The sequence below is a fragment of the Priceomyces carsonii genome (assembly GCF_900007245.1).
Source record: "Priceomyces carsonii strain CBS4050 genome assembly, scaffold: Debaryomyces_carsonii_scaffold_3, whole genome shotgun sequence".
In the NCBI taxonomy this organism is placed as follows: domain Eukaryota; kingdom Fungi; phylum Ascomycota; class Pichiomycetes; order Serinales; family Debaryomycetaceae; genus Priceomyces; species Priceomyces carsonii.
The window spans coordinates 731,345-755,676 of NW_026946676.1; the positions used below are offsets into that span (position 1 = coordinate 731,345).

The 24,332-nt window shown below is 37.7% G+C and overlaps 14 protein-coding genes across 14 annotated transcripts; 6 read left to right on the plus strand and 8 right to left on the minus strand.

Moving 5' to 3' along the window:
- Positions 1-684: 684 nt before the first annotated feature.
- Positions 685-2,349, plus strand: WOR3 (Wor3p; the record flags this gene model as incomplete). The annotated part of the gene is made up of 1 exon (XM_062952795.1): positions 685-2,349. One exon carries the CDS (start codon positions 685-687, stop codon positions 2,347-2,349), a length of 1,665 nt encoding a protein of 554 aa, XP_062809662.1.
- A 629-nt stretch (positions 2,350-2,978) lies between these two features.
- HST7 (mitogen-activated protein kinase kinase) lies at positions 2,979-4,472 on the plus strand (the record flags this gene model as incomplete). Its single annotated transcript, XM_062952796.1, has 1 exon — positions 2,979-4,472. One exon carries the CDS (start codon positions 2,979-2,981, stop codon positions 4,470-4,472), a length of 1,494 nt encoding a protein of 497 aa, XP_062809663.1.
- A 176-nt stretch (positions 4,473-4,648) lies between these two features.
- On the plus strand, positions 4,649-5,629 carry PRCAT00002907001 (uncharacterized protein; the record flags this gene model as incomplete). Its single annotated transcript, XM_062952797.1, has 1 exon — positions 4,649-5,629. One exon carries the CDS (start codon positions 4,649-4,651, stop codon positions 5,627-5,629), a length of 981 nt encoding a protein of 326 aa, XP_062809664.1.
- Positions 5,630-5,938: 309 nt separating this feature from the next.
- PPH3 (phosphoprotein phosphatase PP4 catalytic subunit) lies at positions 5,939-6,841 on the plus strand (the record flags this gene model as incomplete). The annotated part of the gene is made up of 1 exon (XM_062952798.1): positions 5,939-6,841. One exon carries the CDS (start codon positions 5,939-5,941, stop codon positions 6,839-6,841), a length of 903 nt encoding a protein of 300 aa, XP_062809665.1.
- A 1,261-nt stretch (positions 6,842-8,102) lies between these two features.
- Positions 8,103-8,492, plus strand: KRE1 (Kre1p; the record flags this gene model as incomplete). Its single annotated transcript, XM_062952800.1, has 1 exon — positions 8,103-8,492. One exon carries the CDS (start codon positions 8,103-8,105, stop codon positions 8,490-8,492), a length of 390 nt encoding a protein of 129 aa, XP_062809666.1.
- A 2,182-nt stretch (positions 8,493-10,674) lies between these two features.
- PRCAT00002911001 (S-adenosylmethionine-dependent methyltransferase) lies at positions 10,675-11,433 on the minus strand (the record flags this gene model as incomplete). The annotated part of the gene is made up of 1 exon (XM_062952801.1): positions 10,675-11,433. The coding sequence occupies one exon, from the start codon at positions 11,431-11,433 to the stop codon at positions 10,675-10,677; it is 759 nt and encodes a 252-aa protein (XP_062809667.1).
- A 67-nt stretch (positions 11,434-11,500) lies between these two features.
- On the minus strand, positions 11,501-12,415 carry PRCAT00002912001 (uncharacterized protein; the record flags this gene model as incomplete). The annotated part of the gene is made up of 1 exon (XM_062952802.1): positions 11,501-12,415. The coding sequence occupies one exon, from the start codon at positions 12,413-12,415 to the stop codon at positions 11,501-11,503; it is 915 nt and encodes a 304-aa protein (XP_062809668.1).
- A 284-nt stretch (positions 12,416-12,699) lies between these two features.
- PRCAT00002913001 (uncharacterized protein) lies at positions 12,700-14,754 on the minus strand (the record flags this gene model as incomplete). The annotated part of the gene is made up of 1 exon (XM_062952803.1): positions 12,700-14,754. The coding sequence occupies one exon, from the start codon at positions 14,752-14,754 to the stop codon at positions 12,700-12,702; it is 2,055 nt and encodes a 684-aa protein (XP_062809669.1).
- A 185-nt stretch (positions 14,755-14,939) lies between these two features.
- Positions 14,940-17,156, plus strand: APL2 (Apl2p; the record flags this gene model as incomplete). The annotated part of the gene is made up of 1 exon (XM_062952804.1): positions 14,940-17,156. One exon carries the CDS (start codon positions 14,940-14,942, stop codon positions 17,154-17,156), a length of 2,217 nt encoding a protein of 738 aa, XP_062809670.1.
- A 131-nt stretch (positions 17,157-17,287) lies between these two features.
- MED7 (mediator complex subunit) lies at positions 17,288-17,995 on the minus strand (the record flags this gene model as incomplete). Its single annotated transcript, XM_062952805.1, has 1 exon — positions 17,288-17,995. The coding sequence occupies one exon, from the start codon at positions 17,993-17,995 to the stop codon at positions 17,288-17,290; it is 708 nt and encodes a 235-aa protein (XP_062809671.1).
- Positions 17,996-18,846: 851 nt separating this feature from the next.
- PHA2 (prephenate dehydratase) lies at positions 18,847-19,858 on the minus strand (the record flags this gene model as incomplete). Its single annotated transcript, XM_062952806.1, has 2 exons — positions 18,847-19,758; positions 19,808-19,858. 2 exons carry the CDS (start codon positions 19,856-19,858, stop codon positions 18,847-18,849), a joined length of 963 nt encoding a protein of 320 aa, XP_062809672.1.
- A 584-nt stretch (positions 19,859-20,442) lies between these two features.
- Positions 20,443-21,018, minus strand: RPL9B (60S ribosomal protein uL6; the record flags this gene model as incomplete). The annotated part of the gene is made up of 1 exon (XM_062952807.1): positions 20,443-21,018. One exon carries the CDS (start codon positions 21,016-21,018, stop codon positions 20,443-20,445), a length of 576 nt encoding a protein of 191 aa, XP_062809673.1.
- A 297-nt stretch (positions 21,019-21,315) lies between these two features.
- PRCAT00002919001 (uncharacterized protein) lies at positions 21,316-22,404 on the minus strand (the record flags this gene model as incomplete). Its single annotated transcript, XM_062952808.1, has 1 exon — positions 21,316-22,404. One exon carries the CDS (start codon positions 22,402-22,404, stop codon positions 21,316-21,318), a length of 1,089 nt encoding a protein of 362 aa, XP_062809674.1.
- Positions 22,405-22,774: 370 nt separating this feature from the next.
- On the minus strand, positions 22,775-23,863 carry PRCAT00002920001 (uncharacterized protein; the record flags this gene model as incomplete). Its single annotated transcript, XM_062952809.1, has 1 exon — positions 22,775-23,863. The coding sequence occupies one exon, from the start codon at positions 23,861-23,863 to the stop codon at positions 22,775-22,777; it is 1,089 nt and encodes a 362-aa protein (XP_062809675.1).
- Positions 23,864-24,332: the final 469 nt, after the last annotated feature.

The window sequence follows — 24,332 nt, forward strand, 5'->3', positions numbered from 1 at the left end:
GTATTTAAGTCAAGTTATGTTTCAGGCACTACCGTTTATTATATCACCTCGTTTGTTTCTAGGTTGCTTGCTACAGAGGCAAACTCGACGTTTAGATACGAAGTTACCCCAGGAGAGATGGCGACTAACTGTTCACGTCTCAGCTCCCCTTAATATGACCCCGTAAAGTATAAAGTGTTCCGTAAGATGAGTTCCGCGCTACTATTCGATTGCACCAGTACTACCCTGCTTTTCCACAATGATTATTGTTGTACTGTACAAATTGCCACTGCCTTGAAAGGTCGTGTTTGACACAGTTAATTGTGATTTTTCGTTTTTTGTTTTTTTGCGCTGTAGCCGCTCAGTTAATCCAGAGGCTTTTATAAATAGCTCAAAACCACTCTATTTTCGATCCCCAGTTAAAGTGTTCACATAAAGACGAAATTTACCCCTGAGTATAAACCCATCTCATAACCGTAGTGAGATCGAGTAGACTAGCGAAGTTGTCGAAGAGCTCTAAAAGAACACCAGCAAAATAGAAAGCAATACAAAATTGTATAGAATCCCGACTCAACTCTAGGAAGAAGAGATCAGAGGTTAAATAAACAGAAATCTTTTCCTGTTTATAAGGAGGTACATAGAAGTAGCGATTTGTGGAAAAGTTGCAGGTGATACCAAGAAAGAATCTAGCTGACCAAGAAAGACATGGAGCAGCCGTTTTTGAGTGTGGATTCGTCCCTCGACCCGCAGTTGCATACGGATAGTACTGGTAGAGTACTCCCTGCAAGTGGACACAAGGATTTTGACTTGACGAACCCCTCGAACCCCAGTATTGCAACTGCTCAGGCATTGTTGCTGGGACAGGATCTGAGATATAATCAACAAAATGCCTACCAGTTACAGCAAAATCAACTTCATCAAAACCAGTTGTCGCAGGACCAGTTGCAACAGAATCATTTACACCAAATACAGCCCATGCACCATCAAGTGTTACACCAGGATTTACAACAGCAACAACAACAACATGCTCAGCATCAGATGAGAGTTCTGGCAGATCAACATTCTCAGGCACATCATCAGCAGCTGCCGCAACAACACCAACAACAACAACAACAACAACAGCAGCAGCAGCAGCAGCAACAACAACAACAACAACAACATGCATCTGTTCATCCTTCTCATTCTACGTTTGGAGGTGAAGAGTCAAAGTTTGATATACCAGAAAAAGGTTTGGTGGCCCCTATTCCTCCACTTCATATTCAGCAACAGATAGTCAATAATCAAGGCGGTGAAGGAGAAGAAATCATAAAGGAGCAAGGTATTGATGGTACTATTAATCAGATTTTAAGATCTTCGTGTTCAAGGTGTAAAAAGGAATTTGATCAGCCTATAATTATTCCTCAATCGACAGACAATTTACAAGGACCTAAGCCTTTGGCCGAGCCGAAGATTTATAAACTATGTCAACATTGTCGTGACTTACAGAGGCAGCGTTCCAGAAGATGGCAGAAGAAAACGAAGGATAAACATGGGGCATGTAGACGTTGCGGTTCAGAGATACCTCCCGATCAGCAAAAGTTCGTACTCTGTCCAGGCTGTAGACAAAACTTGAGGACAAGGAAGGCAAATAGAGCTGCTCAAGGGAAGTGTGTACACTGTTCTGGTCCGTTAGATGCTTCAATTATAACAGGTGACGAGAAAAATGGTAAAGAAAAGGATAGGCACAAGACTGGTAAGTATAAAGTGTGCCAAAGATGTAGGGAAAATGATAAAATAAGAAGGACAAATTTGGAGAGAATGGGAAATTGTAATCGATGCGCAAAGTCGTTGGATGCAGCTGATATTGGTAAGCACAAGGTTTGTTCCAGCTGTCGTAATAGAAAAAAGAATTTGAATCAGAATGGAAACACAACACCGTCTTCAAATTCTAATTCAGTGCCATCTTCATCTACTGTTCCCCATCCAATTCCACATTCAATGGGCATGATGCCTCTGGATCAATCGTTGGCAATGTTGTCAAATCCAGGTGCATTCGGCCCCGTACTGATTCCACAGCTGTATGGCCAGCCTCAATATGTTCAAACACAGCAGCAATATAATCAAGCAGTGGCTCAACAGCATGCTTTCAACCAGGCTATGGCCCAAGCTCAAGCTCAGGCCCAGGCTCAAGCTCAAGTTCAGGCTCAGGCTCAGGCTCAAGCTCAGGTTCAGGCTCAAGCTAAAGCTCAGGCCCAGTTTCAGGCTAGGCAGCAGCATTATGTTCCACAGCAACAACCTGGTTCTAACCCGGTTGTTACTGATTTCCAAAATGCAATGGCTGTTGCTGCCGCACAACAAAGGAATTTGGCGCCAGGTACTGGCCGTAATTGATGCTCACAAATCACATTAACAAAAAAAAAACGGTATTAAGAATTGACATTCTGATGTATAGTAGTTCGGTTGATGTTATGTATTTTATATAAGGGGATTTTATTAAGAATAGAATAATAAGTTTTGGATAAGCTTTTATAATAAGGGTTTTCTGATAACGAAAATCAATACTTCAACTCTCATAATAACTAATTAATGAATCATTTACATGGTACTTCTTTCTTGAAATACTGAGTAGATTAAAATGTTAATGTGCTGACTCGCATGACGGAACTTATGCTATCTTAAGGTTTCTATTTGTTGTTTTTGTTCCTCTATATACGAAACCTCCGCTTTAGCCTGTATGATAGATACTCGGTCCTAAATTCTTGACCTTTCTCTTGTCTAGCTTCCGGCAGTAGTATGGCAATTGTATTATAAAGTGTACAGAACAATTTGATTTCGTTAGACACTTCCAAGTAATAGATTTGATAGATTTGACACTTATCGTACTGAAAGATCTCACTTAAGTGTGAAAATAAATATTTTGACTTCAAAACAAAGACATATCTCGCAAACGTCATTTGAGTTATTAAATACGCCTATCAATTTAGCAGGCGTCTTAGGGATCTGATCATACGAGGCACAACATGATGCCCTTGAATAACTTGTCTCTGTCTTCCCTTGGTTCCATAAAGGATAAGGATTTACCTCCTATTCCATCGCCAGCAGCGTCTCCAGAATCGAGGATGTTTCCTAAGATGACTGAAACGAAAGACAATGGAGAAATTTTAGAAGCTAAATCGCTCAGGAGAAAGAATTTCAAGAAGCTTTCTTTAGAGTCATCACCTGCAAAGAAAATGGAAGAGAAATCGAGTATAAGACTTGAGATTCCTAGACTGAGCAAGAATAAAGTGCGGCCGGCACCTTTACTAAACTTAAATAGAGAAAGCTTTTCAAAGAACAATCAGGATGCTGTTTTGAGTAAGGGTAACCAAGACTTGTTGGATCAATTTTCTAAGTTAGAATTATCAAATCTGAAGAATAACGAAAACAGCAAGATTTTTGGAGCCAATAGAAAGAGACAGACTGTAATATCGTCAATATCTCCCACAAAGTCCAAATCAAATTCACCGGCAGAGGTTCTCAACCACTCAGTAGATTTGACCTTATCTGATCAGTCTTCTCCTATATCAACAACGTCATCTATAAAATTAAACAATAATGATTTATTAACATTGAAAAATTTGGGTTCGGGAAACTCTGGGACTGTTTCAAAAATATTGCATATACCATCTCAAAAGACTATGGCCAAGAAGGTAATACATATCGAATCAAAGAGTGTTATTCAAACCCACATTATTAGAGAGTTAAAAATATTGCATGAATGTCGATCACCTTACATCATTGAATTTTATGGTGCCTTTATCAACAACAATAATACTATTGTAATCTGCATGGAGTATTGTAACTGTGGATCTTTGGACAAGATCTTAACATTATGTTCGCCAAAAATATTCCCATTATTTGTATTGAAGAAGGTTGTATATTCAATTTTGAGTGGATTGGATTATCTTTATAAAACTCATAAAATAATTCATAGAGACATAAAACCGAGCAATGTGTTGATGACACATAAAGGCGAGTTTAAGCTATGTGACTTTGGTGTTTCCCGAGAATTGACAAATTCTCTCGCAATGGCGGATACTTTCGTAGGGACTTCAACATACATGTCTCCAGAAAGAATCCAGGGATTACATTATGGAGTCAAATCTGATATTTGGTCAATGGGTTTGATGCTAATAGAGCTTTCTAGTGGACTATCTATTTGGGCTGATGATACTGAGAGTGCAGCTCAACCGGAAGGGATATTAGATTTATTGCAAAGAATTGTCAATGAAACCCCGCCAACGTTAACGAAAAAGATTAACCCTATTAGCCATACAAATTATGACCCGCTGTTGTGTGAGTTTATAGACTTGTGCCTAGTGAAGGAGGAAAAGGAGAGAAAGAGTCCTTCCGAATTACTTGGATTGAAAACACCATTCTTATACGGAGTAGAACAGGGCGCTTATGACAAAGATGTAAAGAAATGGGCAAAAGAAATTAGAAAATTGCATAAAGAAAGACATGGAGAATCATAAAAACTTTTTTGACACAGTTCTAAAGTCTATCTATATATATTTGTGTATTCATTCATTTTACTTGAATTCTTCAGAGTGATATACAATTATAAATTTTTGTAGATAATTGCGACACAAACAAAATGGACGCAAAAACTGATAATGTACTTAGATTGCATGAATAGCTAAGACTAATAATGAGGGAAGCCATATTCAAGTCTTATCAAGCTAAAGCAGAAGAGGAGGATAGGAGGCACGTTTTACCTGATGGTCGTATTCCCTCGTATTCTTATGTTTTTGGTAAAAATTTAGAGTCATTATATTGCGAGCGCAACAAATATATTATTTCTGAGTACTCAAATGATTGGCTGTTTAATCCAACTATAAAGGTATTCAAAGACGTCAAGGATTATTTTGATTTCAAAGAACAACGCACATGTAATGATATCTTGAAGTTGAAGTCACTGGATCGGACTGGTTTTTTCACTAAATACCAAAATAATCAGGCAATGGCGATTTACAGGAAAGTCCTAGCACCGAATGGACGCAAAAAAAGATACTGTTATTGCAAGGTTAAGTCTAAATGGCTATTGGGTTATGGAGTAAGACGTTTCTTGTTTCAATTCAGGCCAGATCCAAAAGATTCTTCTAAAAAATTCACTTTAGTGATGTTTGTCAACAATTATGACACTTTTGCAGACACAATGTATAAGGGTACCAAATTGCGATGGTGTGGGACCACTCTGATGCATGCGAATAGAGGCTCTCGTGACTTCAAGCTAATTATACTTGAAGACGATGAGCTCTGTCTCGCGGACTCAGAGGAAAAATTGCTCCCTAACAATGAGCTAATAAAGTGTAAAGGTTTCTTCACTGGTAGGTCAACTGGGAATCCCGCACATCCCAAACGTTTCGAACACCCGTTTGCTATATACCACAAGTATAATTATGTGAAACAAGGGGCACTTGATTTCTTCTCAACTATAAGAAAGGATTCACTCTTTGAAGTGAGACAAATGCCTTTGAATAATAGTTATGAGGACACTTTGGTTCTTCTTTGTATGGCACTTGTATTAAAGAACCAGGAGTCTCAACGTAAGCAAAAACCGGATACTGAATACGTTAGAGCTCAGAGAGGAAAGATACAACACATGCTGCCAGCTGCATCTAAACGGTAGATGAAATAGAAATTTAAAGCTAGAGTTGCAATCCTTGTCTATCATTTGATGCAAAATAGAGTTTGGGTGTGCATACAACTTCACTGGGGTCAGTTTCAACGCGTTGGCTATCAATGAAGATGCCGTTAACTTGTAGAGTATAGATTTTAAGGAATAGATAATTGTTATATTTCTTTGTTCATACATTCATCTTAGAATGTTGAACCTAGATCAGTAAGTCGCGATTGTTTTTAAAGAACCCTTTACGAATGAAGTGGACGAAATATATCATCTATAATATTTCGCTGATATACTGACACGTTTAAAAGAATGATAGAAGCCATAAAGGCTTGCAGACACATTCCTGAGCCAGATGTAGAGGAGTTATGTACAAAGGCGATTGAGCTATTAGTGCAAGAAGCCAATATTCAGCATGTCGATACACCCGTAACAATATGTGGTGATATACATGGCCAGCTTCATGACTTGATAACGTTATTCAGAACGGGTGGAGAATGTCCCTACACACAATATTTATTTTTGGGCGATTTTGTTGACAGAGGATTCTATTCGGTGGAGAGCTTCTTATTCTTGTTAGCACTAAAAGTGAGATATCCTGATAGAATCACCTTAATACGAGGAAATCACGAGTCTCGACAAATCACGACAGTATATGGGTTTTACGATGAGTGTATCCGAAAATATGGGTCTGTTAATGTTTGGAGATATTGCTGTGAAGTATTCGATTATCTCTCGCTCGGAGCTATTGTTGGAGGCGAAGGTGGCGTCTTCTGCATTCACGGCGGATTAAGTCCCGATATTGATACAATTGATCAAATAAGAACATTAGATAGAAAGCAAGAAGTCCCACATGAGGGAGGAATGTGCGACTTATTATGGTCAGATCCAGAAGAGGTTCCAGGTTGGTCCATTTCTCCTCGTGGCGCGGGATTCTTGTTCGGCGAGAACGAGGTGCACAAGTTTCTTCAAGTAAACAACATCTCTCTTATAGCTAGAGCGCATCAATTAGTAATGGAAGGCTACAAAGAGATGTTTAATCTGGAGCTAGTCACGGTGTGGTCCGCCCCCAATTACTGTTATCGTTGTGGTAACATAGCCTCCGTGCTTGCCATAGATGACGATCTTGGTAGAGACTACAAAGTCTTTGAGGCTGCTAATCAGGATCTTAATACCATTCCTTCCAAAAAACCGGCTGTGGAATACTTCATTTGACACGTTGTAATCCTCCCTAATAAGTAAGATCGCAACCCGATCGGTTTAAGTTTCAGCCGAGCTCACTTGCTTAACAAAAAAGGAATACGACACGTCTCTTTTTAGTACACTCTGCAAGATCTGACACATTGCTACTCTTTTTCTTAGGAATTTTCCTTTGTTTACAATTGTTGCCAGCGTGTTCTGCAATGGTTTTGAAATTCACGTTCAGGTTCTACGAGTGCCAGCGCGTCTAATCAATTGTCAGGCATTTAAGCGACGCATTGGCAAGAGGGTCCTATCACCGGGCTCTGGTAATTATTTGATTGCGCGGAATCTAGGGTTATCTACAGCTCCTGACAATGCGTCGGCTTTTCTGACACTTCGACCACTAGTCGAAAGACAAATGTCGTATTTAGGTTTTCGAACATAGCATTACGTAACAGTTAATACGGATTGTTTCCGGTGATCTCCTTTCTGGTCTCGGGGTCAATTTTTCAAGCTGCTATCAGTAATATGCAACGGAGGGGCACGGCATGCAGTCATCAACCTAGAAGCGAGGCAAAAAAAAAGTGCGTCGTCGCTTTCATCTCGAGGAATAATTTATTATTGGCTTATTAAATACCTCCAAGAATTCGTGTAGTGTGACACATATCCCTTTTTGCTCCGACCTAATGCGTAGAATTTCTAGTGTTTACTAGCTGTTCTATCGCAGTTTCCGAGATTGTCTCACAACATGCCGTCGTATACCGTCCATCGCACCGATTTCTAATTAGAATTATGCATAATGACACTCCTTGCTTCTTGTAAACAGATAAAACTGCAATGATATATTTAGAACAAAGACCGTAGGACATGTTTTTCGAACATGGCTTCGGGAATTACGCGTGGCTTCCTACATGGCGTTCCAGAGTAGGCCGAATTGAAATACGCAGTGGCTCACTGCGATGAGCCTTGCAGAAATTCTCTCAACAGAACATATAAGAATTTTGGTCTGTGCCAAGGCCCAGAGTATAGACAAAAAGGACCATTAAATTAGTTCAAAGCAGAACATAAATCTTGAAAAGGCTTGGACTAAACTGAGCATATAGATACGGGCAGTTGCCGAAGGATTAGAGCTAGCAAGGAAATTGGGAGCTTCTTGATACTCGTTGTATAAGATAGCATAATATATTTAATTCACTCCCTATCTAGCTTAGTTAGTACACATCAATTTTTCACTTTTGGTCTTCTTCGTCTGAGTCATAGCATCTGGTTGAAAGCAAACTTTTAGAACTTCAATATGATTTCTGGCATCTTTCATCTTGCGTTGATAATGATGCTAAGCATAGCATCAGCAGCGACAACGACTTCAGCAACCCCTACTTCAGTTTGGGTTACGGGAACTGATTCAAACGGGATCACGAGAACTACATTATCAGAATACTATCAGTCATTTCTGAGTTATCCTACGACTGCTGCATCTGTTCCGGAGGGTTCTGTTGGCTTGGGGTCTATCAGTGGTACACTTGCTAGTATCAGAACCTACGATATGGTAACGGTATCATCAACCGAGAATGGGGCCCAATCATTGTTCCACATAGGTCTTGGTGAGCATAAGACTTTGGAGACTTTTACTGCTTCACTTGCACTCTTCCCATTGGCTATTTTTTTTCTTGTGTTTTTCCTTTAAGCATTGCATTCATGAAGAATATCTTCTTAAACACAACTTTTCATCCCACAGACTTTCTTAATATTTGTTTTAAAAAAACATTCATAGCATCCAACTGGGGCCTTCACATCATGGCCAAATAATATTTAATGTTTAGTTTGCTTATTTAAGGGGTGCAAATAGACTATTTTTATTTAAATAAATCTTTAATACAAACCCATTAAAATTGTCATGAAAAAGTAACAAACGGTATGTTTGTAGTGAATTCTCTCTTCTTCCCGTCTGTCTCCATATTAGTCAAAGACTTTAGAATAATAGACTGCAAAAAATTGTATGTCTTTACCGAAGTCACGAGAAGGTGTATAATGCGAGCCCAAACCGTGGCTCGAAAAACAAATGTTCTATAGAAATGCATGCAACACTCATATTCTCTGAATGAATAGGAGACAAAATAGCAGAGGCAGCACAATGGATATACAGCGACGTGAAACAACGCCAGATTCAGATTCTCCATCTGTAGAGACTACAGAGCTTGCTGAGCCATCGCGATTGTCTTTTATTCAATTTCTCAAAATCTTCGAATACAAGTCAGTATCTCTTGAAAATAAGGGATCTGTGGCAAGGGATCACGTAAGTGAATATTAGAGGTCAAAATTTACACGAGATACTAACAATTGTAGCTAGCAAATGAGAGAACATTTCTTGCGTGGTTGCGAACTTCACTATCTTTCATCACTCTTGGAATCGGCGTTACTCAGCTTTTCAGATTGGAACAAAAGACCTCTAAAGTAGAAACACCATATAGCTGGATACCATTATCAGATGATCAGGACAACGGAAATATCGCTATTAGAAAATATGGAAAGGCATTAGGATCTACATTTGTTGTACTTGGGATTATAACATTACTCTATGGATTAGGTAGATTTATCCAAGTTCAATCCATGTTGACGAAAAGCTACTATCCTGTCGCGAGGTTGTCCATGGTGTTACTTATTCTAATGATCCTTGCTGTTGTGCTGGTCACCTTCGTAATGGTTCTTAAGACTAGCATTTAGATTTACGAAGAAGCAAGTGAGCTATGAAGCTCAACTGTTATAAAATAAATACATATTCATGATCAGTGTGATACATATAGCCAAAAATACAGTAGAATATACCTCTTTGTAATATCAGAAGAGAGTACTTTTTACACTACTGTTCCGTTTCTGGATTAATTTAATTCTATTTTGTAAATTTCTACCATACTATCTATCATACTGTTCCGTGCCTGGATTTAATTATTAAAACTTGCAAAAATTTAGATCATCCAACAGCCTCAGCACTTTTAAAGCTACCACTCTCTGTATACCGATATCAATACCTTCGTACTCTTCAATACTGCGTCACTGGAGTCGAACCCTAAATAAAAGTCACGAGCAAGTCACATGCAGAATAATAGTCGTGTTTCTATGAAATTTTGGACGAAAAATTTCCTCCCGTTTGTGAGCAAAAAAAAAGAAGAAAAAGACCTTAAGTTTACGTTGTTCTACTTCTGAATATTACTTTCATATATCGAATTATAGATAAAAATGGTACGTTTAGATGGGAATATCATAGATTTTCGAACAGTGTTTAGATCTTAGAGAGCTGTTGATGAGAAAAACGAAATGAAAAGGAAGATGGCAATAAAAATGGTGGATGGCAAAAATGAAAAGACTAAAGAGAAAAAGGAGGATGAAAGCCAAAGAATGAACAAGATAACATTCACACATCTTTGAGCTATAAAAACTTTCGTTATTCGTTAAGAGGTGAATATCAGTGATATGTGATGAATAGAAGAGGCGAATCTTTGATTGCACTGTATGTTCATTAGACTTGTTTACTAACTATTTCACAGGGTAAAGTTCACGGTTCCTTGGCTCGTGCCGGTAAGGTTAAATCTCAAACTCCAAAGGTTGAAAAGCAAGAAAAGCCCAAGCTTCCAAAGGGTAGAGCTTACAAGCGTTTATTATACACCAGAAGATTCGTCAATGTCACTTTGACTAATGGTAAGAGAAAGATGAACCCTAACTCAGCCTAAATAATGAGTTTGTTCTGCATTACAGTTGATGTTAGTATGGGGTTTGTTACATAGTTCTAAGAACGTATTAATTTTAAACAATTGAAATACACATTTTATGTACATTCAATAAGGAATGAAGTTTTGATTGACATGTAGTTTTCATTTCCATTGAGGGATTAAGAAAAAAGAGTACACTCTTGATCTTATCTCTATTGTCTCGTCGTCTTCTTCAAACATAGGATTCCAGACCACTAAATCGATAGGCTCACCTTTAAACTCAAATTGTTCACATGTCTTAAAAAATTCTAAATCCTTATGCAACAACAGTGGTCTATGCGGTGAAAATACGACTAAGCATTTTCCATCTTTCTTGAGCAACTCTCTGCAATTTTTCAAAAGCTTCAAGTGCTCTGTGTGATTGAAAATTAAGTCTGACAATATAATCAAGTCAAATTTGTTTTCTTCGCTTAACTCATCAATGAATAGTTCCTGAACATTGTTGCCCCAAATCAAACCTTTGACTTCATAATTATTCAATTCTTTATGCTCTGCAAAGTTATACTCTATATTTTGAATTAAATCAGGGTCTGGATAGTCTGTAGCCACAACTAGTTCTGCTTCGTTCAACGCACAAAGAACGGATGGCAAAGCAGCTGCAGCTCCTAATTCAAGAACTCTTTTGCCCTTAACCAATGTTTCTGCATGCCTGTCTAAATAATCGGCTGTGAAAATACCAGCGTTCCACAATAAATGTCCCCATAGTGGTGACTTTCCAACTAACCGAAGAGTAATGTCTTTTGGATCTTTATCTTGTTTTCTTTTATACGTGGCAAAATGGGGTTCTGGTGGTGGGGGTAAAAAGTCATCTGGTTCATCAAAAAGCCCATTCAGCCCCAAGTCAAGCTCATCGGCAGACATATTTGTTTTATTGTTTTTCTGCTAGAAAGAACTAAAGTCGAGTAATGACTTCTTGAAAAATATTGCATCACATGATGAGTTCCAGAGACATCCGATTTGCATCCTTAACATTAGAGATGTATTCCATGGAGTTCGCCATTTCAAATCCATCCAGGGAGAAAAGGCTCTCATCATCACACCTTAAATCATCTTCATTATCAATACAGACGTAGTCGGGGATATCTTCTAAGTCAAAAAACATCGGCCCGAATTTCAGAGATTCGGAATCATCACTCGATAGCTTGATCCATTCACCAGTTTTGAAATCTTCATAACCCTTCGAAAATGTTGCTTCTCTCTTCTGTGCCAGAGGAAATGTTGCCAAAATAAAAGAACCGAAAACTTGGACCTTTTTACCCGCAGCAGCATTGCAAGTGATACTTCCCGTGTTAGTAATAGACAGTGATAAGAAATCTGCCTCCAATGAAAGAGTTGCTCCTAATTGCATTAGCGTGAAATCAATAGATGGGCTCAATGATTTCGTAATGCTCTTGGACCATGAATAACTTTGGGTGTAACTTGCGCCACCTGAGCCAAGCTTTGATGAGATACAACTAGAGACAGGAACTCTATTCCAGTGAATGTTTTTCTGCTCACCATACTGAACCTCGAGTAATCTGATCTTTCTCTTCAGGGGCCATTGAAGGAATCTTCCCTTCAGATCTTTTATCTCTAACTCTGTTTTGTCGAAATGGTAAACAGACTGGGTGTCCTTAACAACGATTACCGTTGATGCTGCTACGTGAGGCATTTTACCCTGCAGAAGTTGTTTCCAAAATGCTGACAGGAAAAGCTCTTGCTTGTTCGAAAATATTTTTGCCTCTGGAGTAAAATCATCAAATGAAAGGACATCAGCTGTATAAGTTTCATTTGTGAGCTTCAGCGGTGCTGCTGATATTAGAAGACCAACATAAAAAAAAAGGAATATTCTGAGCAGCTTCATTTCTTAGATATAGTTACTTTTTAGTGGAGTATATTTCTGATTGAAATGAGATGATAAAGTAGTTCTGAGTTTAACTATATATAAATCTGTCTTTTATAAAATGCTATAGTGAAGCGTTGGTCATTTCCACAAATTTGCAACTTTCGCAACTCTCAGCATATCTTAAATTTCAAGTACGAGTTTGGTTGGATCAGTAAAAATAAAATGACAAAAACATACTAGACACTCGAATTTAGAGAATTAAATGCTAAATTTTATTATTGCTATGCTATTCTATTCCATGTTTAACCTAACTTCAAAATTAAATTATCAATTTTATCGATAATACCTATGTTCAAAATTTGATCTCGAAAATGGCCTAGCCCTTGTAAAAGAAAACTTTTAGGGACTTGAAGATCCAAAAACAATTTGAAATGGCTAAGTAAGATAAAGTTGTAACCAACTATATGTTGAAATAGCTCACCAGTTTTACACATATCAATCTTCTTGATTAGTTTTATATTGTGATTTAAGATGGAAAGTTCAGTTATCACATCCTCATATTCAACAAAGTTTATCAAATACCCTAGCGATAAGAGTATCATATTATTAGTAACCTGACATGTGGTATTAGATTCGTAAAATTCGTTAATTAAATGCAACAATATGGATACATAATGCCTTCTGTAGATAGTTTGGCCCTCGGTAGTATTGCAATTTGTAGAAATGATAACCATTAATTTCATTACATTTAGATCTATCTCATCATATTTCCCATGATGTATGTTATCAATGGTAGTCTCGAATATTGGTAATAATGTCTCATAATTTTCGACATTATCAAATTGTTCAAAATACAGCACTAAATAAGAAAGTAAAACTAACTTATCTTTTCTTTCATGCAAGGTATCATAGATACGAAGAGCTGATTCAACTAAATCCCCATTTTTCACACCTCTGATATTCCTTAGTAAATTAAGTTGCATTTTATGGACTGGAGGAAGCTTTTCTCTCATATCAAAAAGATTAGATTTGGTTAAAGCCAGCAATCCAAATACCTTGAAGTCATCTCCGATCATTGATAAAACGCAATTTTCAAATTCTTCGTCGTTATCTTCAAGAGCGGAACTTTCTAACTTAAAATCCAGTAATTGCGCTAAAAGATAATAGTTAGCTGCCACCAACCACTTTATAACACCCGTATTTTTATGATCCATACTTTTCACTTTTTTGAAAATCTTCCTTAGTCTCGCAGCTATGGTTCGGGTAAAGGCACCCACATCATCTTTAGCGATAAGCTTATTAGCTAAATCAATTAATGATAAAATTAATAATGAGTTGCTTGATTGTATTCGACTACTGTTTTTGTAAATTAGGCCCTCCAATAAATAAATAATTTCATCATTTTCAAGGCTCCTTTTTCCTAAGCACCTTAAGTCGTTAATATTCGTAATTCTGTCCTCGTCATCAGTATGATTAAATTCATCTATTTCGCGAGCTTTGTTGTCATCTTCCTTACCTTCATTTTCTTCCATCTGATTTTCCGTCAAAAAACTTCTCTCGACGCCATACATTTTCACTTTAGATTTTTTATCTTGATATGTGTGCTTTGATTGTTGAGGAGCCTCAGTAGATACATCAGATTTATTACTTTCAATTGCATTAAAGACAGCTTCTAAATTTACAGCAGTTGGAAGTGTATGAAACACAGAATCTCCTAGCTTAGATTCATTACTTGCGTTAGTTTCTTTTCTGACTCTTTTGTCGAACGGCAAAATCATTGATGGCCGTTCAAATACAGATTCTTTCTCTATGTTTTCAAACAAACTACTCCAAGCTTCTCTTTCTTTCGGAGTTGCGGTCTTTGGAGCAGAGTGTTTTTGAGTCTTGGCTCCCGGTGTTGAATTTTGCAACGAACGGGAAGTTGGACTAGGAGAAGATGGCTGCTGTGAGCTCGAAGTGGAATTAGATATTCTTGTCTTGCGTTTTTTAATGCGCTTTATTGGACTGGAATCAGGACTAGTAAAGCCATCATTCGTAGTGATGTTACTCATAAGGCGCGTGTATCTCTTAGGAGACGTAGTAAGTGGGTCATTTTTGAACCTTGAACACAGTAAGCTATCATCTGTATAGTCTAAAAAATCCCAATAATTATCATGGAGTGTAGTATAAGGAGAATTTCGTTCTGCTAATCCTCCCATAGCTTGTTTATCTTTGACGATGTCAGTTACCAGATTACCTGCATTAGCTGAACAATCTGTCTGTTCTGTTACATCTTCTTCATCGCTCGAAAAGACAACTGTATCAGAATTAGCTATACCAGTTCTTCCCCTAGGCTTCCCTTTTTTGTAATACATCATTTCCTTTATCCCAATTGACTACGATTCTCTGTATCTCTTTTTAGCTAGTACTTGGAAACTGTATTCTTGTTATACTGCATATAAGTGTATGTTGAAATATAAACGTGAATGCAGACGTCAAAATGAAGATTCGAAACAATCAACTTACACTTGGTGAATTTTACGATACACAATCAGGACCCAACATGTCACTAGAAGCTAAGATTCGAAAATTCTTGAAGGGCCCTAAAAAGGGAGAAACTTTTGAATTGAGAAACGGTCTAGTTTCTCAATATAAACATGAACGAAAAGACGCCATTCAAAGGGTGATTCAAGCGATGACAGTTGGGAAGGACGTATCATCATTATTTCCGGACGTTTTGAAGAACATAGCGACCTATGACATAGAACAGAAGAAATTAGTCTATTTATATTTGATGAACTATGCGAAGACTCATCCAGAGCTTTGCATTCTAGCTGTAAATACCTTCGTTCAAGACACTGAGGACCCTAATCCTTTGATTAGAGCTCTTGCGATCAGAACTATGGGCTGCATAAGAGTGTCGAAGATGATAGATTATATGGAGATTCCGTTACTGAGGACCTTGAAGGATGATAATCCTTATGTCAGAAAGACCGCTGCGATTTGCGTTGCTAAGTTGTTCGATCTTGACCCCGAAATGTGTATTGAATTCGGATTTTTGGACGAGTTGAAAAAGTTGATTCATGATTCAAACCCAATGGTAGTTGCAAATTCGTTGAGCGCCTTGTTCGAAATCAAAGAAATGAATGATGACCCGAATTTGCAGGTTTTCACCATGACGGCCGATATTGTTAAAAGTTTGTTGACCTGCTTAAACGAATGCACAGAGTGGGGTAGAATTACAATTTTATCTGAGCTAGCCGAGTATAATTCTGCTAGTCATGAGGAGGCTAATCACATTGTTGAAAGGGTAATTCCGCAACTTCAGCACGTAAACCCGTCGGTTGTCTTGAGTTCAATAAAAGTGATCATACATCACATAAGTTCTATCTCGCCCACGGCACAGAGAACTGCGATTCTTAAAAAATTGTCCGCCCCTTTAGTGTCATTGGTGAGTACGTCTATTCCGGAAGCACAATATGTTGGCTTAAAGAATATTCGAATTATCTTAGAAAAATATCCTCAGATTTTGTCGAAAGAATTGCGTGTATTCTTTATCAAATACTCAGATCCCTTATATTTAAAATTAGAAAAACTTGAGATTATGGTGAGACTCGCAACGGATAACAACAGTGCTCTTTTATTAGGGGAGCTTAAGGAATACGCATTAGAATTTGAGCCAGCTCTTGTGTCTAAAGCAATTAAATCAATCGGTTCTGTAGCGATAAAGCTTGCAGGTAGTGTGATTAAGGCAGTCAATCTTTTAAACAGTTTGATAGATCAAAGAGGTGGAGAGTTGACTATCAATGAATCTATTATTGTTTTGATTAACATTTTAAGACGCTATCCCGGTAAAAATGACTTGCTAACTTTGATCATTCCTGTGATTTCAGAGCATGCAAAGGAACTTGACAATAGTGATGCTTTGTCGGGTTACATCTGGTTGCTAGGAGAGTATCCAAAGTACTTCTCTGGTCTACACGACAAGTTAAACGTTCTTGTTGATAAATTTTTGGAAAGTGAATCAATTTTACAGTTGAACATTTTAACTACTATTGTCAAAATCAATTTGTCACAAGGTGAATCTAACTATTCCTCCTTACTTCAGCAAGTTTTAGAGATGATAAACAAGGATTGTGAAAATGCCGATGTTAGAGATCAGGCATTTATTTATTGGAGGTTATTATCAACGTCCTCAAAAGAGGCGCAAAAGAAAGTAATCTTAGCAAAATTACCTCCGATAAAGACGACGATCTCGTCGTTCAACCCTACTGTTTTAAATGCTTTAATCGAGGAATTATCAACCTTGTCATCTGTCTATCATAAGCCTGCTTCCACTTTCATAAATCTGGATGTTCACCAAGGCATTTCTACAGGTAAAGAGACTACTCACAATCATAAAAATGAAAATATAGATGACTTGACCAAATTGGCTAAACAAGAAATAATCAATAATGCTAAAAATGAAAACTTGTTAGACTTCGATGACGAAGACGAAGACAATGCCGCAAATAATAAAGCTGGTGAGCCCTCCTTGCTCGATGAATTAGATGATATATTCTCTGCACCTGCTCCTCCTATCAAGAATAATGATACAGTTCCTTCTCATGCATCAAACAATGACATATTGAGTCTTTTTGACTCTCCCAAGAAACAGGAATCTAGGAACTCTATTTCTAGTGGCTTGTCTAATTTGAATTTTAATGATAACTCCGTGTCAGATAAGAAGAATGCTTCGGCAAATAATAAGGTTAATAATGATTTATTAGACCTCTTTTAAAGCATATTGGCTAAACAAAATATATACTTAACATAAGTAGAATATTTATAAATTTTATATCCATTATTATGTAACGCTTTTCATATCCACGCTCTACCCTAATTCACTCTTTTTTCTTCATGCTTTTATTATTACAAACCCTTTAAAAGAGCATCTATCACTTCCTTTCTTGTATTGTCCATTTCTGAAACTTTTTCATGGATTAAAGATTCTTCGGATTGCGATGGTGGTTCTTCTGTGCTGATCGACTTCAAAATTCTTTTCTTGATGTCCAGCATCGCTCGGTCTATGTCGTTAATCTCATTCTTCTTGGTTTCGATCTGTTTTTTTAATAATGTAATCAAACTCTCTCTTGATTGATGGGGCCTGTATGTGTTTAAGATGTGACTTATATTTATTAAAATTAACTTTATGTCTTCGATTTTGCCATGATACTGCTGTGGCTCAATTGATGCAATGCCAACCACCTCAAGAAAGTTGAGTAATAAGGAGTCCATTAGTTTATGCAATTCTTCGATTTTAGTTTTAGAAGTTATGTTTTCGTCGTTTTCCTTGTAAAGCTGTTTCCATCCAGACTCCTCAAGGTTTGGAAGCTTGTCTTCAAAGGACCAGAGGTTTCCGTAACCTCTGTAATGCTCTTGCTCAGGAGCTTTTGGTGGAATTAAGAGCTTTAATTCTCCAGGAGGGGACTCTTCATTTTCTGCTATGTCTTCAGTATTGTTATGGTTTTGCTTCCATTCTTCCAACTTCTTCACGTTCTCCGTGGTGAAAAATTTAACAAAGGGCGGTGGAGGAGGATACAATGAAGATATTATATCTTCATTATTATTCTCTGACATTTTGTAGCTGAAGTTTGCCTCTATGGCTAAATATCGCAGTTAAAAGTAAAGAAAATGATGATAAAATTCAAGTCGGATTCGATTCGAGCTAATCTATTTTGTTAATATCGAAGATTATAAAGAATATCAATAATTTCTAATCATAGCGCGATAAAAACAGTCACTAGGAACCACAAGACTTTACAATATGAGTGAAGATCAAGATCATATGGAGATTGATATCCGTAAGTTTTATTTAAGAGAATGTTATATCGTATAATAGTGATTACTAACAAACTAATAGAACCAGGCACTGATGAGGCATCAGAACAGAAAACAGAACACGTATTGGAATCATCAATAGAGCATAAAGAACAAACATCGAAAACAAAGCCAACCAAGCAGAAGTTCGAAGTTAAGAAGTGGACTGCGGTGGCGTTTTGGTCTTGGGGTACGTATATTTTTCTAGTTGTAACGCAATATGAGGATGACTTACTAACACTACATTAGACATTCAGGTTGAAAACTGTGCAATCTGTAGAAATCATTTGATGGAGCCATGTATCGAGTGCCAACCAAACACCATAAACAATACACAAGAGGATTGTATAGCAGCCTGGGGCGCTTGCAATCACGCGTTCCATATGCATTGTATTCAGAGGTGGCTTAAGTCAAGAAACGTATGTCCTTTGGATAATAGAGAGTGGACTTTCCAGAAGTTTGGCAACTGAGATTAAATGATAATTCGGTTACCGATTAAAGTAGCATGATCTACGATTTTTGATATAAAGATTGCATTTTTATTCCTTTAGAGATACGAACGATCTCACTAATATATATGTATATATTACAATAGTTACAAGTAATGGAAGTTAGGAGTTTTCCAAATAGGGCCAGTATCTCTTGAATGAACCCAATGCAACGACGTCTTCACAGTGCAATCCAAGATCACTAATGCTCTGCTTAATCCTCGCATCGTGTGCTAAGTCACCGATTACTTCAACGAAGAAAACGTAGTGCCATTGATTTGAATGCGAAGGCCTGGAATTGATTGATGTCATATTGACCTCATTTTTATGGAAGACGTATAGTGCTTCCCTTAATGCACCAGGTTTATCATGAGGTAAAGAAAATATTATTGAAGTAATATTCAACAGATCAGAAGTTTCAGGAATGGTTCTTAAATCTTCCGGCTCAGGTAATTCCTTATTTCCTAGCACTAGAAATCGAGTTGTGTTTTTCGAGCTATCCTCTATATTCTCATATAGAGTTGGCAAATTGAATAAAGAGGCACTCGTCTTAGAAGAAATACATGCAATAGTGTCCGATTCAGTTTCGTGGACGATTTCAGCAGCCTTTGCCGTTGATGATGTGTCAATTTTCTGCACACCCAGGGGGAATTTCTTTGATAAGAATGAAGAGACCTGAGTCCATACTTGAGGATGCGAGTATATTGTTTTGACCTCAGAAATTGATTTAGCTTTTGTCAACAAGTTATGATGTACCGATACAAACTGCTCAGCAACTATCCTGAATGGTGGTTGAATAGAACCAGATTTGGTGGAACTTGGCACCAATTGTGACTTCTGGCGATGACCTGGAGGAATAAACCAGTCCCTGAGTAGGTCATAGGTGAACACAACTTGTCCATTAGTAGAATTCTCGTATGGAACTACTGCGTAATCGACAGCACCACTATCTAAGGCTTTAAAGCAATCTGAAATTCCATCCTGAGGATAAATATGAACACTATCTGGCTCACTTCCAAATTGTTGTATTAGTGCCTAAGTTCGTTAGTTTCGATATCCAAACTTCTGAGTGAAGTTTACTTACTTGGTGAGTGAAGGTTCCCTTGGGCCCTAAGAATGCTACTTTAATAGTCATTGCAAGCTAAGAAGCTAATGAAAGAAGCCTCCATGATGTTAATTACATTCTCACTGGAGTATATGACTCTCGAGAAATGTTATGTTATATGCAGTATAACATCGCTGAACCCTTGTTCATACACTCTAAACTATGAATTGAATAATGGCTAACTAACGCTTGAAAACGAACGGCCCGCTTTCAGAAGCGATAGAGAAGGCTCCTTTAACAGCAAGAAACGACTTTGTGACTGAAATAAATATGAGTAAGAATTCAATGGTCTCGAACACTAAATCCATTCAGTGGACAATACCTTTGAATCTTATTTTAATCCGGCTCATAGCTAATGCATTATTTAACACAAATACCAAAAGATAGCATGTCATAGTACAAAAGCCTCTACGTCGATACTACGAGTGGATCGTTGGTGGCTCTTTATTGTTGGAGCACTATAACAAATCCACGTTCCTAGGGAGGTGTAAACCATTAGTAACCACTTTGACTATAAAACCGAAGGTGACTTATAAACAAAGCTATGTTGTATTAATACAAGAAAATTTAACGTTTTATTCTCAATGACCTAACATTCAAAATATTCAATTCCCTTAAATATCTTCTTCAACGACACCACGTTCAGAAACATAGATACCGTCCAAAAACTTACGGATATCCTTGTTTCTAACACGGCAAATTTGTTGAATATCAGCAGCGTTTTGGGAAACATCATCCAATGAGTTACCAGACAAGACCAATTCATCCTTTTGGTTAGCAGATTGTTCAACAGTAACACCGTCAAAGATCTTGATTTGTCTAACTCTCTTCTCACCCAAGAAGTTTCTAATTTCAACGTATTTTTGACCATCAACCTCAATAATGTTAACGTTGATTGGGAAATGCGCATACACATATCTCATTTTGTACTTGTATCCCTTAGTGACACCAGTGATCAAGTTAGAAATCAAAGACTTGACAGTTCTCAAAGCAGCAATTTGTTTTCTGTCACCACTTTGAACAGTTATTTTGATGGCTTTGTTGTTAATTTTTTGGAAAGTAACATCAATGTGTCTCAAGTTTTTGCTCAATTCACCTCTTGGTCCAGTGACCTTGACAATTCTAGCCTTAATGGAGACGGTAACGCCTTCTGGAATCTCCAAGATTTGGTCTGTTTGAACGGATCTCATTCTTAGTTGATGCTAAATGCTGAAGTTAAAATGTATGAAAAATTTTTATTCAGAAAGTTCGCTGAAATATATATATCAATAGTGTGAGACGACTCTACACCCAAAATCTGAAAAATTTTTCAGTCGTGCGAAATTCCAATTTTGTGTAAAAAAGCCTATGGTGATAAAAGTTTACAAGCGGTACTAATTGTACGCACAAGATATCATATGTCAAAGTAAAATGTGGTTACTTATCTTAAACATACTACATTTCATAAATTTATTTCAATTATGAGAATACGTTGTCAGTCTACTGCTCTATTCATCGTCTTCTTGATCTCCTAACGTCTGAAACTCCCATTTTTCCTGATCCTTAGGATATGTGATTCCTAACTCGAGCAAAGTGCTAAAAGCATTTCTAAAGTCCTTGAAGAATAAGTCTTGATCGTCTGCATATTGCTTAACATATTTGGCAAAAAAAGGCTCTTCTTTCAATGCCATGTCGGTTGGCAACATCATTAATTGATTGGTTTCGTCATCTTCGTATTGCTTCCTACCATCCCATTTTTTAACGTGCCACTTTCCTAATAACCTAACAAAAAACTCATTTGTAAACATAGTAGGAGTTGTAACCCATTCACCATCGTAGCCTGTGTTGTGTTTATGGCATTGACCTAAACAGTGTGCTCCTATCAATGCTACGGCTTCTTGGTCAGTAAAACCCAATCTTGAGAAAATACTGTGAACATAATTACCGTCTTTTGATGGGTTCGGCAATCTACCGTTTTCAGGAACCCTTTCACTGTCTGAGATATTTTTTCTACCTGGTCTCCAAGGGATTTTTGGTCCTCCGGCTTCTTGAACGGCACAGACACCGCCCAAGGTCCATAAGTCACCTCTTGAAAGCCAAGGATACTTTGCTAGGAACTCATATAAAAAGTCACGACCCACTTCTAAACCATTGCTCTCAGGATCGGTCTGTTCTGGAGGGTAGATCATTGTACCACCATAAGAACCTCCCGTATTCGAAAACTTATCATAGGTACCTGATGAGTGCCATGCAAGTCTAGTCAATAAACCATAGCGACCATCTCCTTCGTCTGCATCTTCTTCGGAGTGTATCTTCTCTGCGATGTCATTGTAAACCTGCTGAAATTCCTTGAAACCTTTATCTTTTGGAACTTCAGCAATGTTCACAATCGCCGTACCTGCTAATAAAGGTCCTTTTCGACTTTTTGATGAGTTGTAGCGCTTGTTCTTTTCGTTATCATAGAACGCTAACAAACCTACGGAGCCAATTGCCCCACCAAGGGTCCCGGAAAAGAAAGTAGCACCATACCTACTACGGTGAATTCTCAACAAGTTAGCTAATGATTGAACCGGATTCCTCAAATTTGCGGTAGACATCGTGCTTATAATTCAATTCTCTCAATTTTATTAAGCCTAACAGTTGTCTCCTCTCTCTTCTTATATGTTTTAGGGTTCAACTTGAAATCTCCATTCCGAATTAGATAAGAACGTGAGATTGATTTGCAAGTAGCAATAATCATGGAACATCACGTTATGCGGACCCTAGTATGTAGTTTCAATGCGAGATTTCGCTACTACTGATACAGAGAGAAGTGTTATTAGTAATAAGCGTAGGCTCATTATATACATTGACATAAGTTTACAAGCGGTACTAATTGTGCGCACAAGACATCATATTTCGAAGCAAAATCATACTACATTTCATAAATTTATTTCAATTTTAAGAACACGTTGCCAGTCTACTGCTCTATTCATCGTCTTCTTGATCTTCCAATGTCTGAAACTCCCATTTTTCCTGATCCTTAGGATATGTAACTCCTAACTCGAGCAAAGTGCTATAAGCATTTCTAAAGTCCTTGAAGAATAAGTCTTGATCGTCCGCATATTGTTTAACATATTTGATAAAAAAAGGTTCTTCTTTCAATGCCATGTCCGTTGGCAACATCATGAATTGATTGGTCTCGTCATCTTCATACTGTTTCTTACCATCCCATTTTTTAACGTGCCATTTTCCTAATAATCTAACAAAGAAATCATTGGTGAACATATTAGGAGTTGGACCCCATGGACCGTCATAGCCTGTGTTGTGTTTATGGCATTGACCTAAACAGTGTGCTCCTATCAATGCTACGGCTTCTTGGTCAGAAAACCCCATTCTTGAGAAAATGCTGTGAACATAATTACCATCTTTCGATGCGTCTGGTAATCTACCGTTTTCAGGAACTCTTTTTCTGTCCGTAAGGTCTTTTCTACCTGGTCTCCAAGGGATTTTTGGTCCTCCGGATTCTTGAACGGCACAAACACCGCCCAAGGTCCATAAGTCACCTCTTGAAAGCCAAGGGTACTTTACTAAGAACTCATATAAAAAGTCACGACCCACTTCTAAACCGTTGTTTTCACCATCGATCTGTTCTGGAGCATAGATCATTGTACCACCAAAAGAACCTCCCGTATTCGATTTCTTATCGTAGGTACCAGACGTGTGCCATGAGAGTCTAGTCAATAAACCATAGCGACCATCTCCTTCGTCTGCATCTTCTTCGGAGTGTATCTTCTCTGCGATGTCATTGTAAACCTGCTGAAATTCCTTGAAACCTTTATCTTTTGGAACTTCAGCAATGTTCACAATCGCCGTACCTGCTAGTAAGGGGCCCTTCCAACCTTTTGGTGAGTTGTAACGTTTGTTCTTTTCGTTTTCATAGAATGCCAACAACGCTACGGAGCCAATTGCCCCGCCAAGGGTTCCAGAAAGGAAAGAAGCATTGAACCTACTACGGTGACTTCTGAACAAGTTAGCTAATGATTGACTTGAATTTCTCAAATTTGCGGTAGACATCGTGCTGGTAATTCAATTCTCTCAATTTTATTAAGCCTAACAGTTGTGTCCTCTCTCTTCTTATATACTTTAGTGTACAACTTGAAATCTCCATTCCGAATTAGGAAAGAATGTGAGACTGATTTGCAAGTAGCAATAATCATGGAACATTAAGTTAAACGGACACTACGGTGTAGTTTCAATGCGAGGTGTTATTACTATTGATACAGAGAGACGATAAGTGGTATTAGTAATAAGCTAAGGCTTTGTATATCAATCTACAGAATTTCGTCTCTATAAATCCTCTTGCTTACTAAATTTTCTAATCTAGTCTCGTAATTTGCAGCATCTCTGAGGCTCCCTATAAGGGCGTACATTTATGTCGAGATTAAATTAATACGAATTTTATTGGCCAGCCTTTTAAGAGTCAAAATTGACAATTAATCAATATACAGGATATTACTAAACGTGACGGGGCCGAGATTATTCA